Source organism: Chelmon rostratus, chromosome 10 (genome assembly GCF_017976325.1).
Source record: "Chelmon rostratus isolate fCheRos1 chromosome 10, fCheRos1.pri, whole genome shotgun sequence".
NCBI classification, from domain to species: Eukaryota; Metazoa; Chordata; class Actinopteri; order Chaetodontiformes; family Chaetodontidae; genus Chelmon; species Chelmon rostratus.
In genome coordinates, this window is record NC_055667.1 from 8974746 (window position 1) to 8990746 (window position 16001).

A 16001-nucleotide genomic window follows, 5' to 3' on the forward strand; every position below is an offset into this window, starting at 1 on the left:
AAATATTTACCAGAAGGTGGATCTGCGAATTCTGCAGGGCAGCATTCCTTTTCAAGAGACGATCTTAACTGTGCTACCTGGAATTCATACCACCATAGCGGTTGCTGTTGATGGTAAAAATATGTTGGACATGACCTTATTATACACAAGCCCCTAGAGCTCATTCTGAAAAAAGGAAGTGTCAGGACTCCTCTTTACTGGAAACCACAGATCACATATATATGCACATCTTATTCCAAGTTTGGTCATTGTCTTGTTTTAGCTTAGGTTTCATCAACCCAACACATAAGGTATATATATATATATAAAAAAATCTTTAGGGAACAGATGAAATCCAACAGAACCATCGTTAGATTAAATGTAGGTCACTTGAGTGTTCAGGTGTATGTGTTTTTGTATGTGTTTGGTAAATGGAGGAACCTGATATACACACAGTAAAATCACATTCCCAGAAGTCTCCTGTTGACAAAACGACATTGGACTGCACTCTCTAAAGTGTCCTGGAAAGAATAGTTTCAGAAAACACAAGTAAACATTCAGTCGTTATTCAATTGTTATTGTAAATGCTATTGCCTAAGGAGGCTAACATATGAGTTACCGCTTCCCTGGAGTCCTAGTTTAATGTTAATTGCTGCGGCTCTCCAGTGCTCGCCTCATCTGTTCTTCAGCTGCACTGAAGGTAAGAACATCGTGTTTGTGGTGATGGTAGTATGCACCTCAGGGGAAAATGCTCATTGCTTCCACCTCTTCCACTTAAAGCTGTCACGTGAAAAAAGAACAAGAGAAATTCCAGTGAAAGTGACGAGCATTCTAAAAAATTGAACACCAAGTAGTGAAAATGTTTCCAAAATAACTTATAACATAACATACAGGACCTTATGACAATATCAAAGCATAGAATTCAGTTCCTGAAACTCAATGATTGACCATAAATTCTGATAATTATCTGACATGTTTCAGCTTTTATCCCCATCATTCCATTATCCTATAGGTCAGCACAAAGTTGTGATGTGTCATTGCTAATGTGTCTCACAACACTCCACCAACATGTTTGTCAGCACCTCTGTGAGTGATGTTTTAGCAAAAACAGCAAACACTGGTGTGGGACTTTGACATGAGGGTATCAGGATGGACATCTGGTGGGCACAGAGCCTGGGTGCATGTCACGACAAAAAAGTAACAAATCATCAGGACCTTGATGTACATTCATGAGCCTATGTGCTTGTTCTGGGGCCTTTGACTGTCTACACTACACTTTAGGGCTATGTTGGCCTAGTTATGGAAGGGCTTGTGACTGTAGTTCTGATTAAAAAAGCAGAAAAGGGAACCTTGAGTCAAAATTGTTTTTCTGAAATTGCAATGCAATTTAGACAAAAAAAAAAAAAACCCTGACAATTTAGCAACATTTGGCAGATGCTCATTTCATTGTAAACAATGTTAAATTACACAATATATGAGATGTGCAAAGATCATAGATGGCAAAGCATATTCATGAGAAGTGTGTGTACACATGCATTGTAACAGATCAGAGGCACAGATTGTACATACAGCTGGATGGAATTGCAAATACATGCAATGAGTCAACACCGCATGTGTGGCATGTGGTGCTGACTCTGGCTCCACCTTGTGTGGTTAAAGGGTCAGGTCAACCACATCAACAAAAAAGAACGTCTCACTTCCTTCTCAAGGTAACTAGATTTTGTTTTATGGGAGCAGGTTTTCAGATATTTGAGACACAACATTGAAATGACATTTCATTTGTGGTGCTCACTGCATGAAAAATGACAGACTGAAGGCTGCAATCCAAACTAAAGACAATACCTAAAATCACCAGCCTGTTCTCATTCCCAGGGCATCAAATACTGACACTTTGTCCCACCCACCAGGACCGTTGAGTGTCTGTGTGAGACGTACAGGCCTTTCAACAAACTGTAAACCCATTCGTGGCAAGATTAGACGCTCAGAGCAAGATGACGTGACTTTCACCCAGGAGGCCGGGGTTCTTGTTCTGTGAGAAACCAAAGTAACACCAAAGGTGAAAGATCTTTTCCGATCCCTAAGCAATTCATTATTATTAATTTTGTTATTATTATTATTGAATGGTGAAACCCAACCAAGTTGTTTTGCTACCTAAACCAAACCAAACTGCAAGCTTTTACAACATTAACCATGTATTACAAAGGCTTACTGGCAGGAAGTCTTCGTGTATTGCAAGGATAAGAATGTTTTAGATGGCCAGGCCAGTTCCTCTGGGTGTCAAGTATTGCCCCGGATGGGTTTACATTGGAGTTAGTTGAAAGCTTGGTGCATCTAATGCAGACGCTAATGGGTACATTGTGCATATGTATGAACTGCTGAAGGTCGTGACAAAGCTGTGGTATTTCACAGACTGAAAAAGGGTTGAAATCACACATATATACATAAATATACGTGATGATAGAAAAATGATGATGAAAATGATGACATATAGGAATTCGTTTTTATCGGCCATTTTTTCTGCATACCTATATTTCTAACATCAAAAACTGTAAAAAAAAAAAAAAAAGAAAAAAAAAAGAAAGTCTCAAAAAACTCAATGACGAACTGATTGACTGATGGATTAACTCAGGGGTGTCCAAACTACGGCCCGCGGGCGAACTGCGGCCTGCAGTCGATTTTTAATTGGCCTGCAAGAAAATTTAGTAAATAGAATAGAATATGGCCTGCTCTTGAAACTTTTGCCTGAGTGTGTTGCACTTCTTACTTTTAACACCAGGGGGAGCTACTGTTGAACAAGGCAGCTGCACCAGCAAAAAAGGAGAATCACAGAACAAATTTACACCACTTTCTTATATGCGTGTTTCTTGTTAACATGCTGGGTACACATCGCTGCGCACAGTGCAGATTCGATCGCTCCTGTATCAAAGTGACATTTGTCCGGATTTTTGGCCCGAGTGGCATCGGATCAAATTATATGCACTCCTGTTATTAAGTCAAATTCAGTCTGTTAATTTTGATAACAGTTTCTGACGAACGTTAATAGGTGTGTTAATAGGCCTAATAAGTTAAATAACGAGCTTGAAATGTACACATCCCATTTTCCCTTTTATTGTTCTTTCTCTGTAAGGTGGGGGATCACCATCCTCACTAAGAAGAAATCAGAGGCTGCTGTTCTGAGAATGAGCTGCCAACCCTTTTTCTGCATAAATCAATAAAAAATCAATTTATGGAAAGCTGTGATGAAGGGAGTTTTTTCTATAATTATATTCAACAATATAGCATATTTGACTAACTCTGAATTGATTTTTCTAACTTTAATACACTAAAGGTGAGGCTAAATACCTCACCTCTAGAAAGTGACCCAGCCCCTCCTATATTTTTCTGTATGTGGCCCTCAGTGGAAAAAGTTTGGACACCCCTGTGTTAATGCATTGTTGATGTGGTGACAAAGCAACTATAGTCCTTGCTCAAAATTGTCAAGGTGGTCGGTACAGGAATTAGTAATGAACTGTATGTCAGTTATGGGCAGCCATACACCTGTATTCTTGTGTTTGTGATACATAAATATAAGACAAGTGTTACTTTATTAGTTGTAAAGCCCAGCCTTTTCTTCTGCAACTTGCCTACGCTAGTATGCAGCACAACACCACCTCAAGCTCATTCAAAGCCAACTTAATAACGAGAGTAGTCGGTTTAAGGCCGTTAACTGTTGCTCTTTTGTGTTTATACTGCAATGCTAGCTCAGCTAGCCTTAGCTTTGTTGTTATACAAAACCCTTTCTGCATGATCTGGAGTGGTAAAACCTGGAGGGAAGTTCAACACCATAAAAGACAATGCCATAAAAGTGAGTAGTTAAGGTTAAATATTGCAATGTTTTTTTCAATCACAAGCAGTTTTTGGACATGCGGTTGTGTTATGGTAATATGTATGCTACATATTGCATATATATTACATATTGCTATATAATATATCCATGACATCCTTGTTTTGTAATGTTATTTTAGCTAGTTAATGACAAGCATGATACAGAACAACTGTGACATAAATCTTACTCCACAGTCAGACAAACCATCAATTAGCTGATGAAGACAGCTCTGCTGTTGCAGCATGGTATAGAGCTGCATTTTTCACAGCAAGTGTTGGAGTGGGAGACCTTTATTTTGGAATCACGAGGAGTCACAGCAGCTGATTTCTTTCTCCAAATTATCCTGTGTGGTTGCATGTTTAACCTAAAGATTGCAGATTACAGACTGAACTTGCAAAGTCACGATCAAAAAGTTCCTCAGGTTCCTCCTGGAATAAAAAGGTATGTTTTGAGATCAAGTCATGGATGTAAAAGTCAGTCACATGGAAAGGAGCTCACAGTTTACAATTGTGCTGTGTGATTTTGAACACCAACTGACCCACACTGGAACAGGCAGTCATATTATGTAGAGGTGTGTAAGAAATTCAACTGCACAGACTGTCAGAGTTTTTAAACTGCAGCAGCTCCTACATTTTACACCTCCCTCCCCTGTCTTCCTGTAAACGTTAGAATAAACTACAAAATCTCATTGAGTACTTATAAAGCTGTTCATGACCCCGACCCCAGTTACATTTCTCATCTCTGATCTCAGCCTTTTAACCATCCTCCACTCTAACTGCAAAACAAAAGGCCATCGTGCCTTTGTTGTTTAGCCCCAACCCTCTGGAATCATCTTCCCCATCTGCCAGATTTACTGAATCTTTGGACTGTTTCAAGCAGCTTCTACAAATGCATTTTTATAGCCAAGCCTTCTTACAGATCTCCACTCTGAGCTTTGTCTTTTGTTGTTTTTCTTGTCTGGTCTGTCTCTCACTGCTCTGTGCTTTATATTGTATTTTTAGCTTATTTGTTGATTCATTCTTCTTCTTCTTCTTCTTGGATGTTATTCCTGAAACAGTATTCGTATGGAGAGCCTTTGTGGTTTAAAATGGAAAAACTGGACGTAGCCTCTGCCTCTCAAACTGGTCCATTAACATTATATACGGCAAAGTAATGTGGGTAAACGATATAAGGACTATATATATACATATCCATAAACACCCAAACAGCTTCAATGCTGTGGAATATAAAAACAGTTTAAGAAAGGCAGCAGCAGGAATTGTAGCTGCACACAGACCCATGAACATCCCTGACAGCCCGCTGTGGCCACATGAGGATACAAAAGCTCCAACAGCTACCCCCACTGTCACCCACAACCTTCCTCAAAATCCATAGTGGTCTCCCACTTTTCCATACCAGGTGGTGATGGTCAAGGCTTGTGTTGTGTCTGTCTCCACAATTCTACAGGTGGACACAGCCGTGCAGGTTGTTGGCAAAGGATGGTGGTGGACGAGACTCGTATGTTGAGGTGACCTTTACATTCCAAGCCCAAGTCCACTTTGTGAAAGGAAATAAAACTGAAAGTAGTTTATATGCAATTGGAAAGTAGGACTGCAGTCACTGATGAATTGCAACACGTGAAGCTTCTGTTTCATCCCAACTGGAAATACTCAAGATTGAAGATTCAAGATTACCTTTATTGTCATTAAACATTGACATGTCAATGAAATTTGCATTACTCCTCAGAACAGCTGTGAGGTCTAAAGCCTCCCACACTACACACTCTGCAGGTAAGGGTGCTGCAGGTTGTGGTAGCAGGAAATGAAAATCCTGAAGTACAAGTACCTCTAATAGTATTTAAGTACAATACATGAGTAATTAATTATTGTTTTCATCTAATAACAAATAAAATAAACAAATGAAACAAACAAACAAAACATTCTAATGTAAAATGATTTGTAAACATCCGCTTGCACAGGGAAGAAAACTGTATTACACAGAAGTATGTGTCCACATACTTTTGGCCATATAGTGCAGTTCATCTACCACACACTGGATGGCGCTATTTAGAACAGGTCCGACACGGAAATTCAGCTCGGAAGAAACACGAATTGCACTTCACTAGTTCCGTCAGGGGAAAAAAGCCAATGCAGTCCTCGTTTACGCCAAACATCTGACATCGACCAGTGATTAACCGCACGGCTGGAGACTGGCATGTAATTCGACTGCGTTGAAGCTTAGCACAGCCTGTGTCAGCACCGGAGGATATGTGCAAGGAGTGGATGTGTTGATAGCCTCGCAGTGACCTCACCTGTTTGTGTTGTGGTGGTGATGGAGAATATCGAGGAGTCTTCGCCCCTCCGGATCACCCCGACCGTCCGGGCGCTGAGCTCCGCACTGCGGGGAAAGCGTGACAATGTGCCCGAACCCAGACGGGAAAACGGCGACAGGATATTCCCAGAACCGGAGAAGCTGTGGTTCAAGGAGAGCAGCGCTAAAAATCTGCGTAACAGGGACTTCTTGTCGCCGACCACGATGCTTAACACGCTGTATGCGGACGGACAGGTTGGTTTGGCTCGTACCTGTTGGGTTTTGCCAGCATTTGAATGTATGTAACGTTAATTTCGCGGTGTTTTTATGTCTTAACATTGTCAGTTAACGTAGACACCAGTTTGGTAAAACGCCCTTTTGTAACACGAATTATCGCTCGACACTCACGTGTAACGGTAGCAAGTTATTGCTGATATAAGACAAAGCTTAACACGTAAAACTTCCAACGGTATGCCAATGAAGTCTATATTTTATTCCTCCGCTAAGCAGTATAGTTCCTGGCCAGCTGCTAAAGGTGTTAGCTAAGGTGCGAGCGCTTGTTCAGCGCAGTAATATTTAAATGGCCGGAAGGTGTTTTCAATTTCGAACGTGACTCGGCCAATAGGAACTGAGGACGGGGACTATCTGCTTTATAACGCTCAGCCGAGTCAACTGTCTGGAAACAAGGTTAAAACCGACTTGAGATCCTAACCTCAAAATCGTGGATATGTTTGAATGACAGTGACATATCTAAACATCCTGATTTGCAGTGACCGCTGACTTTGCCCCATCATGATCGACCAGACTCCATCAGCCTGCGGCGCTAATTATTACCCCACGAGTGGCAGTGCAATGTGGGTCAGACAGACCCGCACAGAAACGCGAAGCCAACTGTGCTGCAGCTGGAGTGGCGCAAAACACACGAAGGCCTATTGCGTAGACTGTAAAATGTGACGTTATGAAGATGATGTCCCATCTTAACAAATGCATCTTGCATGGCACGTTGCATCCGTGGGCGTGTTCCTGGTTCCTCATGTAGGAAGATGGTCATGTTTTTTCATGTACTACACTTTGCACATGCGCTTGTATGTGGTTTGAATTAGGCACCAAATCTGACATAATTCCACTGAATATGACATGCATGGTTTTTCTCAAAATTGGCTTGGTTTTTTAGACATGTGTAGCTTCAGGCAAGGGCTTAAAAAACAACCACTAAACAAACATGTCTCCTGTATTTCCAAGTAAATACAGTAAACAGTGAAAGCATTAAATGAAATACTATTAGAAAGATGTCTCAAAATGCCAATTCTACAACACAAATGTTGCTTTATAATGAGGATATCTCACAATAACTGATGTGAAATATTTGGCATATATACATTATGTAATCACCTGAAATTTAGTCTTTTGCCCACATCTTTCCCTCCTCACAGACTAACGTATAGTTTGTTCATGCATGCATGTATACAAGTTGCTAATCCTTCCCTCTGTGCACCCAGGTCCCTCCAGCAGTGATGTCCAGGGTCCTGTCCCTCTGTGGCAGTGGAGTTCTCCCAGTGGCTGGTGGGGAGGTGATGGGTGAGGGGCTGAGGGTGAGGGTGGATCGAGCTGCAGCTTTCAGGGCTGTCCTGGCAGGTGGAGCCACAGAGTATCTGAAGCCCTCAAGTCAGAGGCAAGGCTGTGTGGTGCTCAACTGCCCCGCACTGCATCCTAAACCCAACACACCCACCCCTGATACACTGACTCTGGGCCAGCTGAGGACTGTTCTGCTGGCTGACCACATGGGGGCGCTGTTGAGAAGACAGGGGTGAGTGAAGGGAATTTCCATTCGGGGCTTGAGAAGGGAAAGCAATGATCAAATGAACACATTCCTCTGTGCCTTATCTTTTTAATCTTTTACGTCTATGTAGCAATGAATCTGTTGCTGAAATCTATCAGTTGCTAACATTTTTATTGTATAAATTATTTATCAGGGAGAAATTAACTAGTTTCTGCTTGTAAAATGTGAAGATTTTCTGCTTTCTCTGTTGCTTGGACAAAATGAGAAATTTGAAGATGTCACCTTGAGCTCTTGGAACCTTTAATGGGTTTTTTTCAATTTTTATGACATATTAAATTCAGTGTAATGACAGATGAATTGCTTATGAAAATACTTGTTAGTTTCAGCCATAGATTAAAATGCTGCTATAAACAGAATCAATCTTTTTACCTGTCTCAGATTTGCAGTGTCTTATTGCCCCACGCTTCCCGAAGACAGCGACATCATCACCTTTCTCCGAGCTCTCGGCATCGATTGGCCGACAGCCCCAGCCAATTGGACCAATGAGGAACGGGAGGAGAAAATTCAGGAGGCGCTGGAGAACTCCCCCTACAAGGAGAGGGAAACAGAGAGAGGCAGGAGGACCAGTGGAGGAGGAGGAGGAGGAGGAAGGAAGGTGGAGGAAGGGGAGAATGAGGGAGCGCTGAGGGTCAACTTGAAAAGAGTGTTCCAGGAGGAGGGGTTGCTGGGATATGACCCCAGCCTCGGCACCTGCACAGGTGAGGTTACATGGGGGCTTGTTTGATTCAGATCATTTAGAGGATCCGGTGCTTCCATTCTTGCTACAGGTAACCTAAATATTATGTTGTAGGGTGTGTTCATTTTTTCTCATTTTGCATTTTGTGCGGGGAAAAAGCACATGGCACATACACAACTTCTACTGTAAAATATTTGTTTAAATACAACATGGCCTCTCCTGTTATCGAGCCATGGAGAGTTTGGTGTGCAGGTTTTTTGAGATGTGGGTTTGTGAGATTTGTGCTGCTACCCCAAAACATCAGAGCTTGTAGTGCCTAGAGTGTTGAAAATGGCATCTGAGAAACTCAAAGCAACATGTCTTTAACCAGCAGAGGATCTAGGAAGTCACTGGCCCAGCCAAGAAATAGTTACATATCACAACTCCCTGTAAAGCCACAATATGACTTTTTAAAATTTCTGTTCGTGTACAGATAAAATAACCAAACGCAATGTATCAATTATGAGCTTGAGAGGTGCTGGTAGGCAGATTTCATTTTATTTATTTTTCATGCTAAGCTAAGCTAGCTTCCTCGTGGTTTCAATACCATACTTAAAAATGCCCTGTAGAGTTTCCATGTAAACAAACCAAAGTGATGAAACGTTACTCACCAAAAAGCATGTCGAAAAGCTTTTCATATGAGTTTGAACCCTGCATTGTTTAAATCCATGATTACTAGCTAGCACTCTTCCTTTTCCTTTGATGGTGCATCGCTGTGTATCTTGGCACTTCCACCACCTATTGATCAGTAGAATAGTGTGAAACTATTGGCTGGATGGTTTATCACATCGTCCGCACCCAGCAGACAAACAAACAGTGACCCACTCACAACAGAACTCGTTCATAGTGCTACTAATGGCCAACAAGCACATTAGCTCGTTGTTAGTCATTATATAATTATATACTTATTCTGCATGACCATATTTTATAACTACTAGACCATCAACTGAGAATTTCCCCCAATAACCTCCTAATTACTGCTTATTGATAGTATGTTGTTGCATTATGATCTTAATATTCTAACCCCCAGAATTAGTCATTAAATAAGTGCTTTATAACGACTAATACCTGGCTACGGTACTAATATACATGCTAATAAGAAACTAGTTACTGGTCAATATGTGAACCTTAATGTAAAGTGTGATTAGTATATTTCCCAACATGCAGAGCGATTCCTTTAATAAACTGACAGTGTTTCATGTGTTATCAGATCTGTAGGCAAGAGAAAAGATTAGTAGGATAACAGGTAGTTGGTACTGTATATTTACTGGTAAGACATTGTTGGTATATCTGTTTCAGTACACAGAGACAGTGTTTCCCACCTGGCGCAACTGGACCTAGCCACAGCCGACTGCACAGTGAGACACACACACACACACGTACACACAGTCTACAAGCACACATTAATGATTTTCTTTTTCTTTTTAAAAAAAAAACAAAGCATTGATTTGTATATCCTTGCTACCTCTTTCACAGGTAGCCATGGCAACAGCGTTACATGTGACTTCCTGTCAGGATGAGTTTCGCCAGCAGCAGATGGCAGTGTTGTGGAGAGCCAGTGGAGCAACACACACGCAGGTAACCGCACACTCACACACACACAGACAGTCATGTATGGCATTGTGTTCCTATTTTTACCTGCTTTTCTCTGTGTCTGCAGAGACATCTGGTGTGTGGGCCTGTGAAGACTCCTGGTTCTCACCTCACTGCTGCACAGTACCTACAGTAAGAAACATCACTTTCTTCGTCTGCGGTTGTGTCTCTTGTCTTTTCTCACCATTTCTGTCCAGGTTTTCTGTTTTCCCTCTGCCTCCACTCGCCCTGCACAGTTTCTCCACCAAACAGATGTTTATTATCACAAAAGACACTCTCACTAGGATCTTCCTTGCACTGTAAAATTGCAGTTCTAATTAAACTAAATTAAAAGAACACTAGTGGGCGTTGGTGGTGTTTTTCTTCAGCTCCATGTTATCGTATTATATCTTTACCGCAGCTGTCTGTTTAGATAAGGCTTCTGTTGTGTTTTTCCTCCCCCTCTCCTCCAGGCTGCGAAGAGGTCAGATGAAGGAAGCCTCAGAGATGAAATATGGAGATCAAGTAGAAGGTGTGTGTACAAACAAAGAAGGGTTTGTTTTTATGTGGACGATCATGGTTAATCATGTGCTCCTTATTTCTAAAACTGACTGATACTAATTTCCATTAAAGTGAAGGAACTGGAGTGAAATAGCGCCTCCTCTTCCTCCCTGTCCTCTTATAGGTCAGACATGGGATGACATCATCAGGGTCATGACCTCTGCCACTGTCAGATTTGAGCTGCTGTCAACGGTCCACACAAGTCCCGTGAGTCATCACATTATAGCGGTGTGTTTGCACCTGAATGTGTCATGCAGGTGGCGACAGGCCATGTTGCCCATATTGATGAATTAAGAATGAGTGTGTATGACTTGAAGAGCTTGTCCGTTATGAGCACCTCTCTGTTCACGCAGAAATGACAGACAGCTTGCTCTTTGATGTAATTAGTCGAGTCAGAGTGACTGACGGCGGTCTGTTTAGGTGACACTGGACGTCCAGAGGGAAGGCGGCGTGTCCACCAAAGGCCCGAGAGGAGGAGTGTTCGTCATGTACAACTGTGCCAGACTGCACACGCTGTTCGACAGCTACGAGAGAGGAGTGGAGAAGGGTGAGAGTGGTGCTTTGCTCGAGATTTGTGTTTTGTTTCTCCATTTAACAACATGATAGCTACCAGTAACTCAGACCGCTGTGACCTGGCAGTATTCTCTCAATCTCAGAATGGAAGACAGACAAAGACAAATGTAATAAAAGCCAAGAAAACCCACAGTTCAATTAAAAAGAGGCAGGGACAGTAAATGTGGGAAGCAACCTTAAAAGCTCTGCAGCAGTGTGATGATATGCTCTGATCAGTTGCAGCCTGATTTCTTAGCTTTCAGGTAAAAGTGTCCCATTGAGCACATTTTCAAAATCAGTGCAGTCAGCTGTGTTGGCCTTGTTCACAAATACAAAATGATGATAATTAAGGTCTGAAATGTCAATTTACTGCTCACTGGTGAACTACTGAGTGTTTGTTTGATAAGGGAGTGATTTTGGACACCGCTATTGTTGCTTTTTCATAAACTACATAGTCACAGACTATTAGCGCTGTGAAAGACATCCTGAAAATTGGATATCAAAAAGCTTGCGTGTGTTCAAGGCCTGCGGAGCTGCTGCGTTAGAAAAATAATGCTGTGTAGCTGAGGTTGTTACATTGTTCAATGGGGGGCCAAAATAGTTTCACAGCCACAGTTTTATTTTTGAATGGTTTATTGTGTTCAAGAATAAAACACATTCAGAAACATGTTGTTTTAGCTTTGTATCATCAGCACACCATGTCTGCATGTCCTTGTATTTATATTATTACAGTAGATTTTTGAAAAATTCTGCTGCAATTCAGATGTAAATTAGAAAAGGGAAAATTTGAGCTTTCATTTGTTGATTTGTAACAAGTTGAATTCTGTGGATCAGCACACATGTTGATGTAGTTTTTCTGACTTTTTATCTTCAGGTCTATACCCAGAAATCCCTGAAGGCTCCCAGCTAGACTTCTCCGCTCTGAAAGAAGAGGTACTATCTCACCCTCTTCTGCGCGGGGACCAATTCTTCTGACAGCCTGTTATTCCGAAACCCCAATCAATGTCCCTCTGGACCAAAGACCAATTTGTGCTACGGCTGTTATCCTGAAAACAAACCCATCTTGCTCCAAAAATATACATATGCCTTACTCTGCTTCTGACTGGCTAGTGTACGTTGCTTGGTTAAGGTTAGATGGTTGTCTAGATAGTAAGGGTCAGAAAAAAAAATGTCAGCGTTGCGTTCAGAAAAAAGTGACGGGCTGTCAGAACAATGACCCTCTATGCTCTCACTACTTTCATTTCTTTGAATTTCCTTTGTTTTTATTTTTCCTTTATGTAAAAACCGTCCTCATGCCGTCTCTGTGTTTTAACTGACAGGGCGAGTGGCTTCTCCTCTTCAATTACCTCATTCCTTTCTCTGAGCTGCTGGACCAATCAGGGCAAGCTTTAGACTGTGAAGGGGGAGGGGCCAGAGTCAATATTAAGACTGAGCAGGTGAGGAGATTGAGATGAAGTGATTATTGATAAAAAGGCAACTTCAGACCATGTAAGTTAAACCAGAGTCTGCTGTAAAGACACTTATCTAACTCACTGACATGTTTGTGTTCCTCAGATCTGTAAATTTCTCGTGTCTCTCAGTAAAGACTTCAGCTCCTACTACAACAGAGTCCATGTGCTGGGGGTGAGGATGTATTTATTGTCTAAAGCATTCATTTATTAACTGAAAAGGAATTCCAAGCACAGGAGATGTTAACTCCTACAGTCAGGTTGTGTGGATGAATGTTTGAAATTGTATATTTATTTAAGTTTGTGTGTGCATGTGTTCCCTTCCTGTTGTGCACCATATGGAGATTTGACTTTTTGTCACTACCAGAATGTGATTACTTATACAACTTTCTCTCTCTCTAATCTTCCAAATTTTGCCGACATTAATTATTCCCTTTCTTTAATTCCCCCCCGGACACACTTCCTCTTTCTCTTGTCTTCTCTCCAGGAGCCGTTGCCTCATCTCTTCAACCAGATGTTTTGTCGTCTGTATCTGTTACGAGCGTTGCGAGAGCTCTACCACAGCGCTCTGGACACCCTTAACCTGCCCCCCATCAGGCAGCTATAGCCTCGGCGTAATTCAATCGTCCTGTGATCACTGTTAGCCCTACCACCCCACCCATCACACAAACACACACACATGCACACACGCATGTTTTGCAATTGTAGCTTCACCACGTACACACTTCATTTAGCAATGACAATGTGTCCAGATAAATATGACCGCCGACAGCCGGTTAGCTTAGCTAAGCATAAAGAACAGCTAGCCTGCCTCTGTCCAAAGGTAACAGGAGCCACCAACCAGTATCTTTAAAGCTCACTAATTAGCATGTTGCATGTTGCACAAACCTGAAGTGTGAAAATGTTTCAAGGGAGGTTATGACTCATAACCATGTGTGCCATAGAGACTCCACGAAGTTAACAGTCCTGGTCGAGAAATCGTCCAACACATAACCCTCTTTGAAATGCTGAAATGTTGTTTTGATGCTTGGTTTGTAGGTATGTTAGCTAATTACTGAGCTTTAGAGGTGCTGTCAGGTTGATTTAATTTCCTTTGGACAGAGCCAGGCTAGCTGTTTCCCGCTGCTTCCAGTCTGTATGCTAAGCTAAGATAACCAGCTGCTCATATTTACTGTACATATTTGAGAGTTGTCTTATCCCTTAACTCGCAGTAAGGACGGAAATGAGCACATTTGTGAGCACACTCCACAAATGTGGAGTATTCCTTTAAATTATAGTAGGATGAACATACCAGGTGTTATTTTAAGCCAGACGGTCCCTCTCTCAGTGTCTGAGTGCGAGGATGGGATGCCTTTTTTTTTTTTTTTTTTTAAGCCCTAATGTGTAATTTTTAAATTCCACTCTAAACACGTTACCGTACGGTACATTTATATGCCTTTTGACTTAAGCAGACACATGAGGCTTTTTCAATGATGGTGCCAAGATCCCAGCAGTAGTCAAGACGTCCCATCTAAACCGTAGTAAGACCTATTAGACTTTCTAAATGGCCTCATTATTATCACAGTACCCCCCTGCTTAGTGTCGCTGAAAGTCTCCCCTCTTTTAAACACATATTAAGTGTCTTAGCCAGGGCCTCAAGACATTTGTTTTTACTTCTCAATAAGCCTTGTTAAACTGTTGAAGGTCCCATTTCATGTGTGTTTCCCACCTTGCATTTATCAATACCACAGGAATATTTATTGTCTGTACAGAATATTTATTCCACATACGAGTCTTAATTGCTGTGTTCATACTATTATTCAGAGCCCTCTGATTAATCACAGTCATCCTCTTTGACAAATCAATACATATGTACCAGATGTAACAGGTGTTCATAAGTTATTGACACAACCCATGCATTAGCAGCATTTAGGGCATCGTGCCATAACGTTAGGAAATGCATGACATGGCATGAAAATAATATATATGAAGAGTTTTATGCCAAAAAATGATATTTATAAATTTTGGTATGGGGAAATAATGACCTAAAAAGTGTTGCCATTTCAGTTAATGACCGTCTGTTTGTGCCATAGCTCGTTTGAACTTTCCGTTTCACGTTATTTTGTAAGGTTGTTTTTTTTTTTTAAAGTGAATATCTCATGTTGGAAGAAAATAGTTAGTACACAAAGTACACAAGTATCAGATATCTTTCAAACACACCACTCACTGCACGAAATGTTGTTTGATCCCTGCAAATGTTGCTTGTCCCTGAATGGGCTGTGGATTATTTTAAATGGACTTTTTTTGAACATTTTATTTCCTACAGAAAAGGAATTAGGATGTTTATAATATGCTGATATATCTACAGTGACTGTCTTGTTATCCACGGATGTAATGTATTAAAGCAGGAGAGATGCAGAATGAGGGACTTTGATATTTTCCTTTCTTTGTAACTGTAATCAGATGGACTGTATATAATATATACAGTGTGTTCACTTTAGCCATTGGTGTGTTGTCTTACTGCGATGTTTTCACCCCTCAGGCCTCAACATCACTGACCTTCTTCTCCCGTCTCTCATTCTTTTCTCCCTAACCCCCATCTCTCTGCTACGAGCCCTTATATCCCTTTATTCTGTCCTGTATTCTATACTCACAGACAGAGCTAAAGCTTGCCCGTCTAATATTAGTTTCACTGGGTTTGGAAGTTCAAGTACTTGCGTGTTCACTTTCTTCATGGAGATTTCTGAAAATCCTGACATGAAGGGTTTTCAGCTTAAAACCAACCAGCTACAAGATGACTCAAATGTTTTTAACGATAGTCAATAGTAAGAAGATAATGATTTGAAAGAAAGTAGATGAGTATGAACTCATCTTGTTTTCAACATTAATAAAAAGAGAATAATTCAGAAAATGAAGCAAAATAAAAATCTAGCAACTGTGCACTAGCTGGTAACGTGTATCTGCCCATCTGAATGTAAAGAATACTGTCAAACTGTCTCCTACGCACATCTGTCCGCCTACAGTTTCTGTGTCTTTCCTGTCTGCAGAATTAAAATAACCATGGCAGACTCTCGCTGTGTGTTTCTCCCTGGCTTCTAGGAAGATGCTGATACTGTTATTCTATAGATTAAACCCCTCCTGCTCCACTACCGCACGCTGCCCTTAGGCCAACATGGATCCAATAATAACCACACACTGCAT

General features: G+C 41.3%; 1 protein-coding gene across 1 annotated transcript; it reads left to right on the forward strand.

Annotated features, from left to right (window-relative positions):
- The first annotated feature begins 5963 nt into the window (after positions 1 to 5963).
- dalrd3 (DALR anticodon binding domain containing 3) lies at positions 5964 to 15582 on the forward strand. Its single transcript, XM_041945992.1, has 13 exons — positions 5964 to 6388; positions 7633 to 7940; positions 8352 to 8671; positions 9988 to 10046; positions 10165 to 10266; positions 10349 to 10413; positions 10734 to 10792; positions 10946 to 11028; positions 11242 to 11368; positions 12248 to 12306; positions 12693 to 12809; positions 12928 to 12996; positions 13309 to 15582. The coding sequence occupies exons 1-13, from the start codon at positions 6155 to 6157 to the stop codon at positions 13426 to 13428; spliced, it is 1722 nt and encodes a 573-aa protein (XP_041801926.1). The 5' UTR covers positions 5964 to 6154; the 3' UTR covers positions 13429 to 15582.
- The last annotated feature ends 419 nt before the right edge of the window (positions 15583 to 16001 follow it).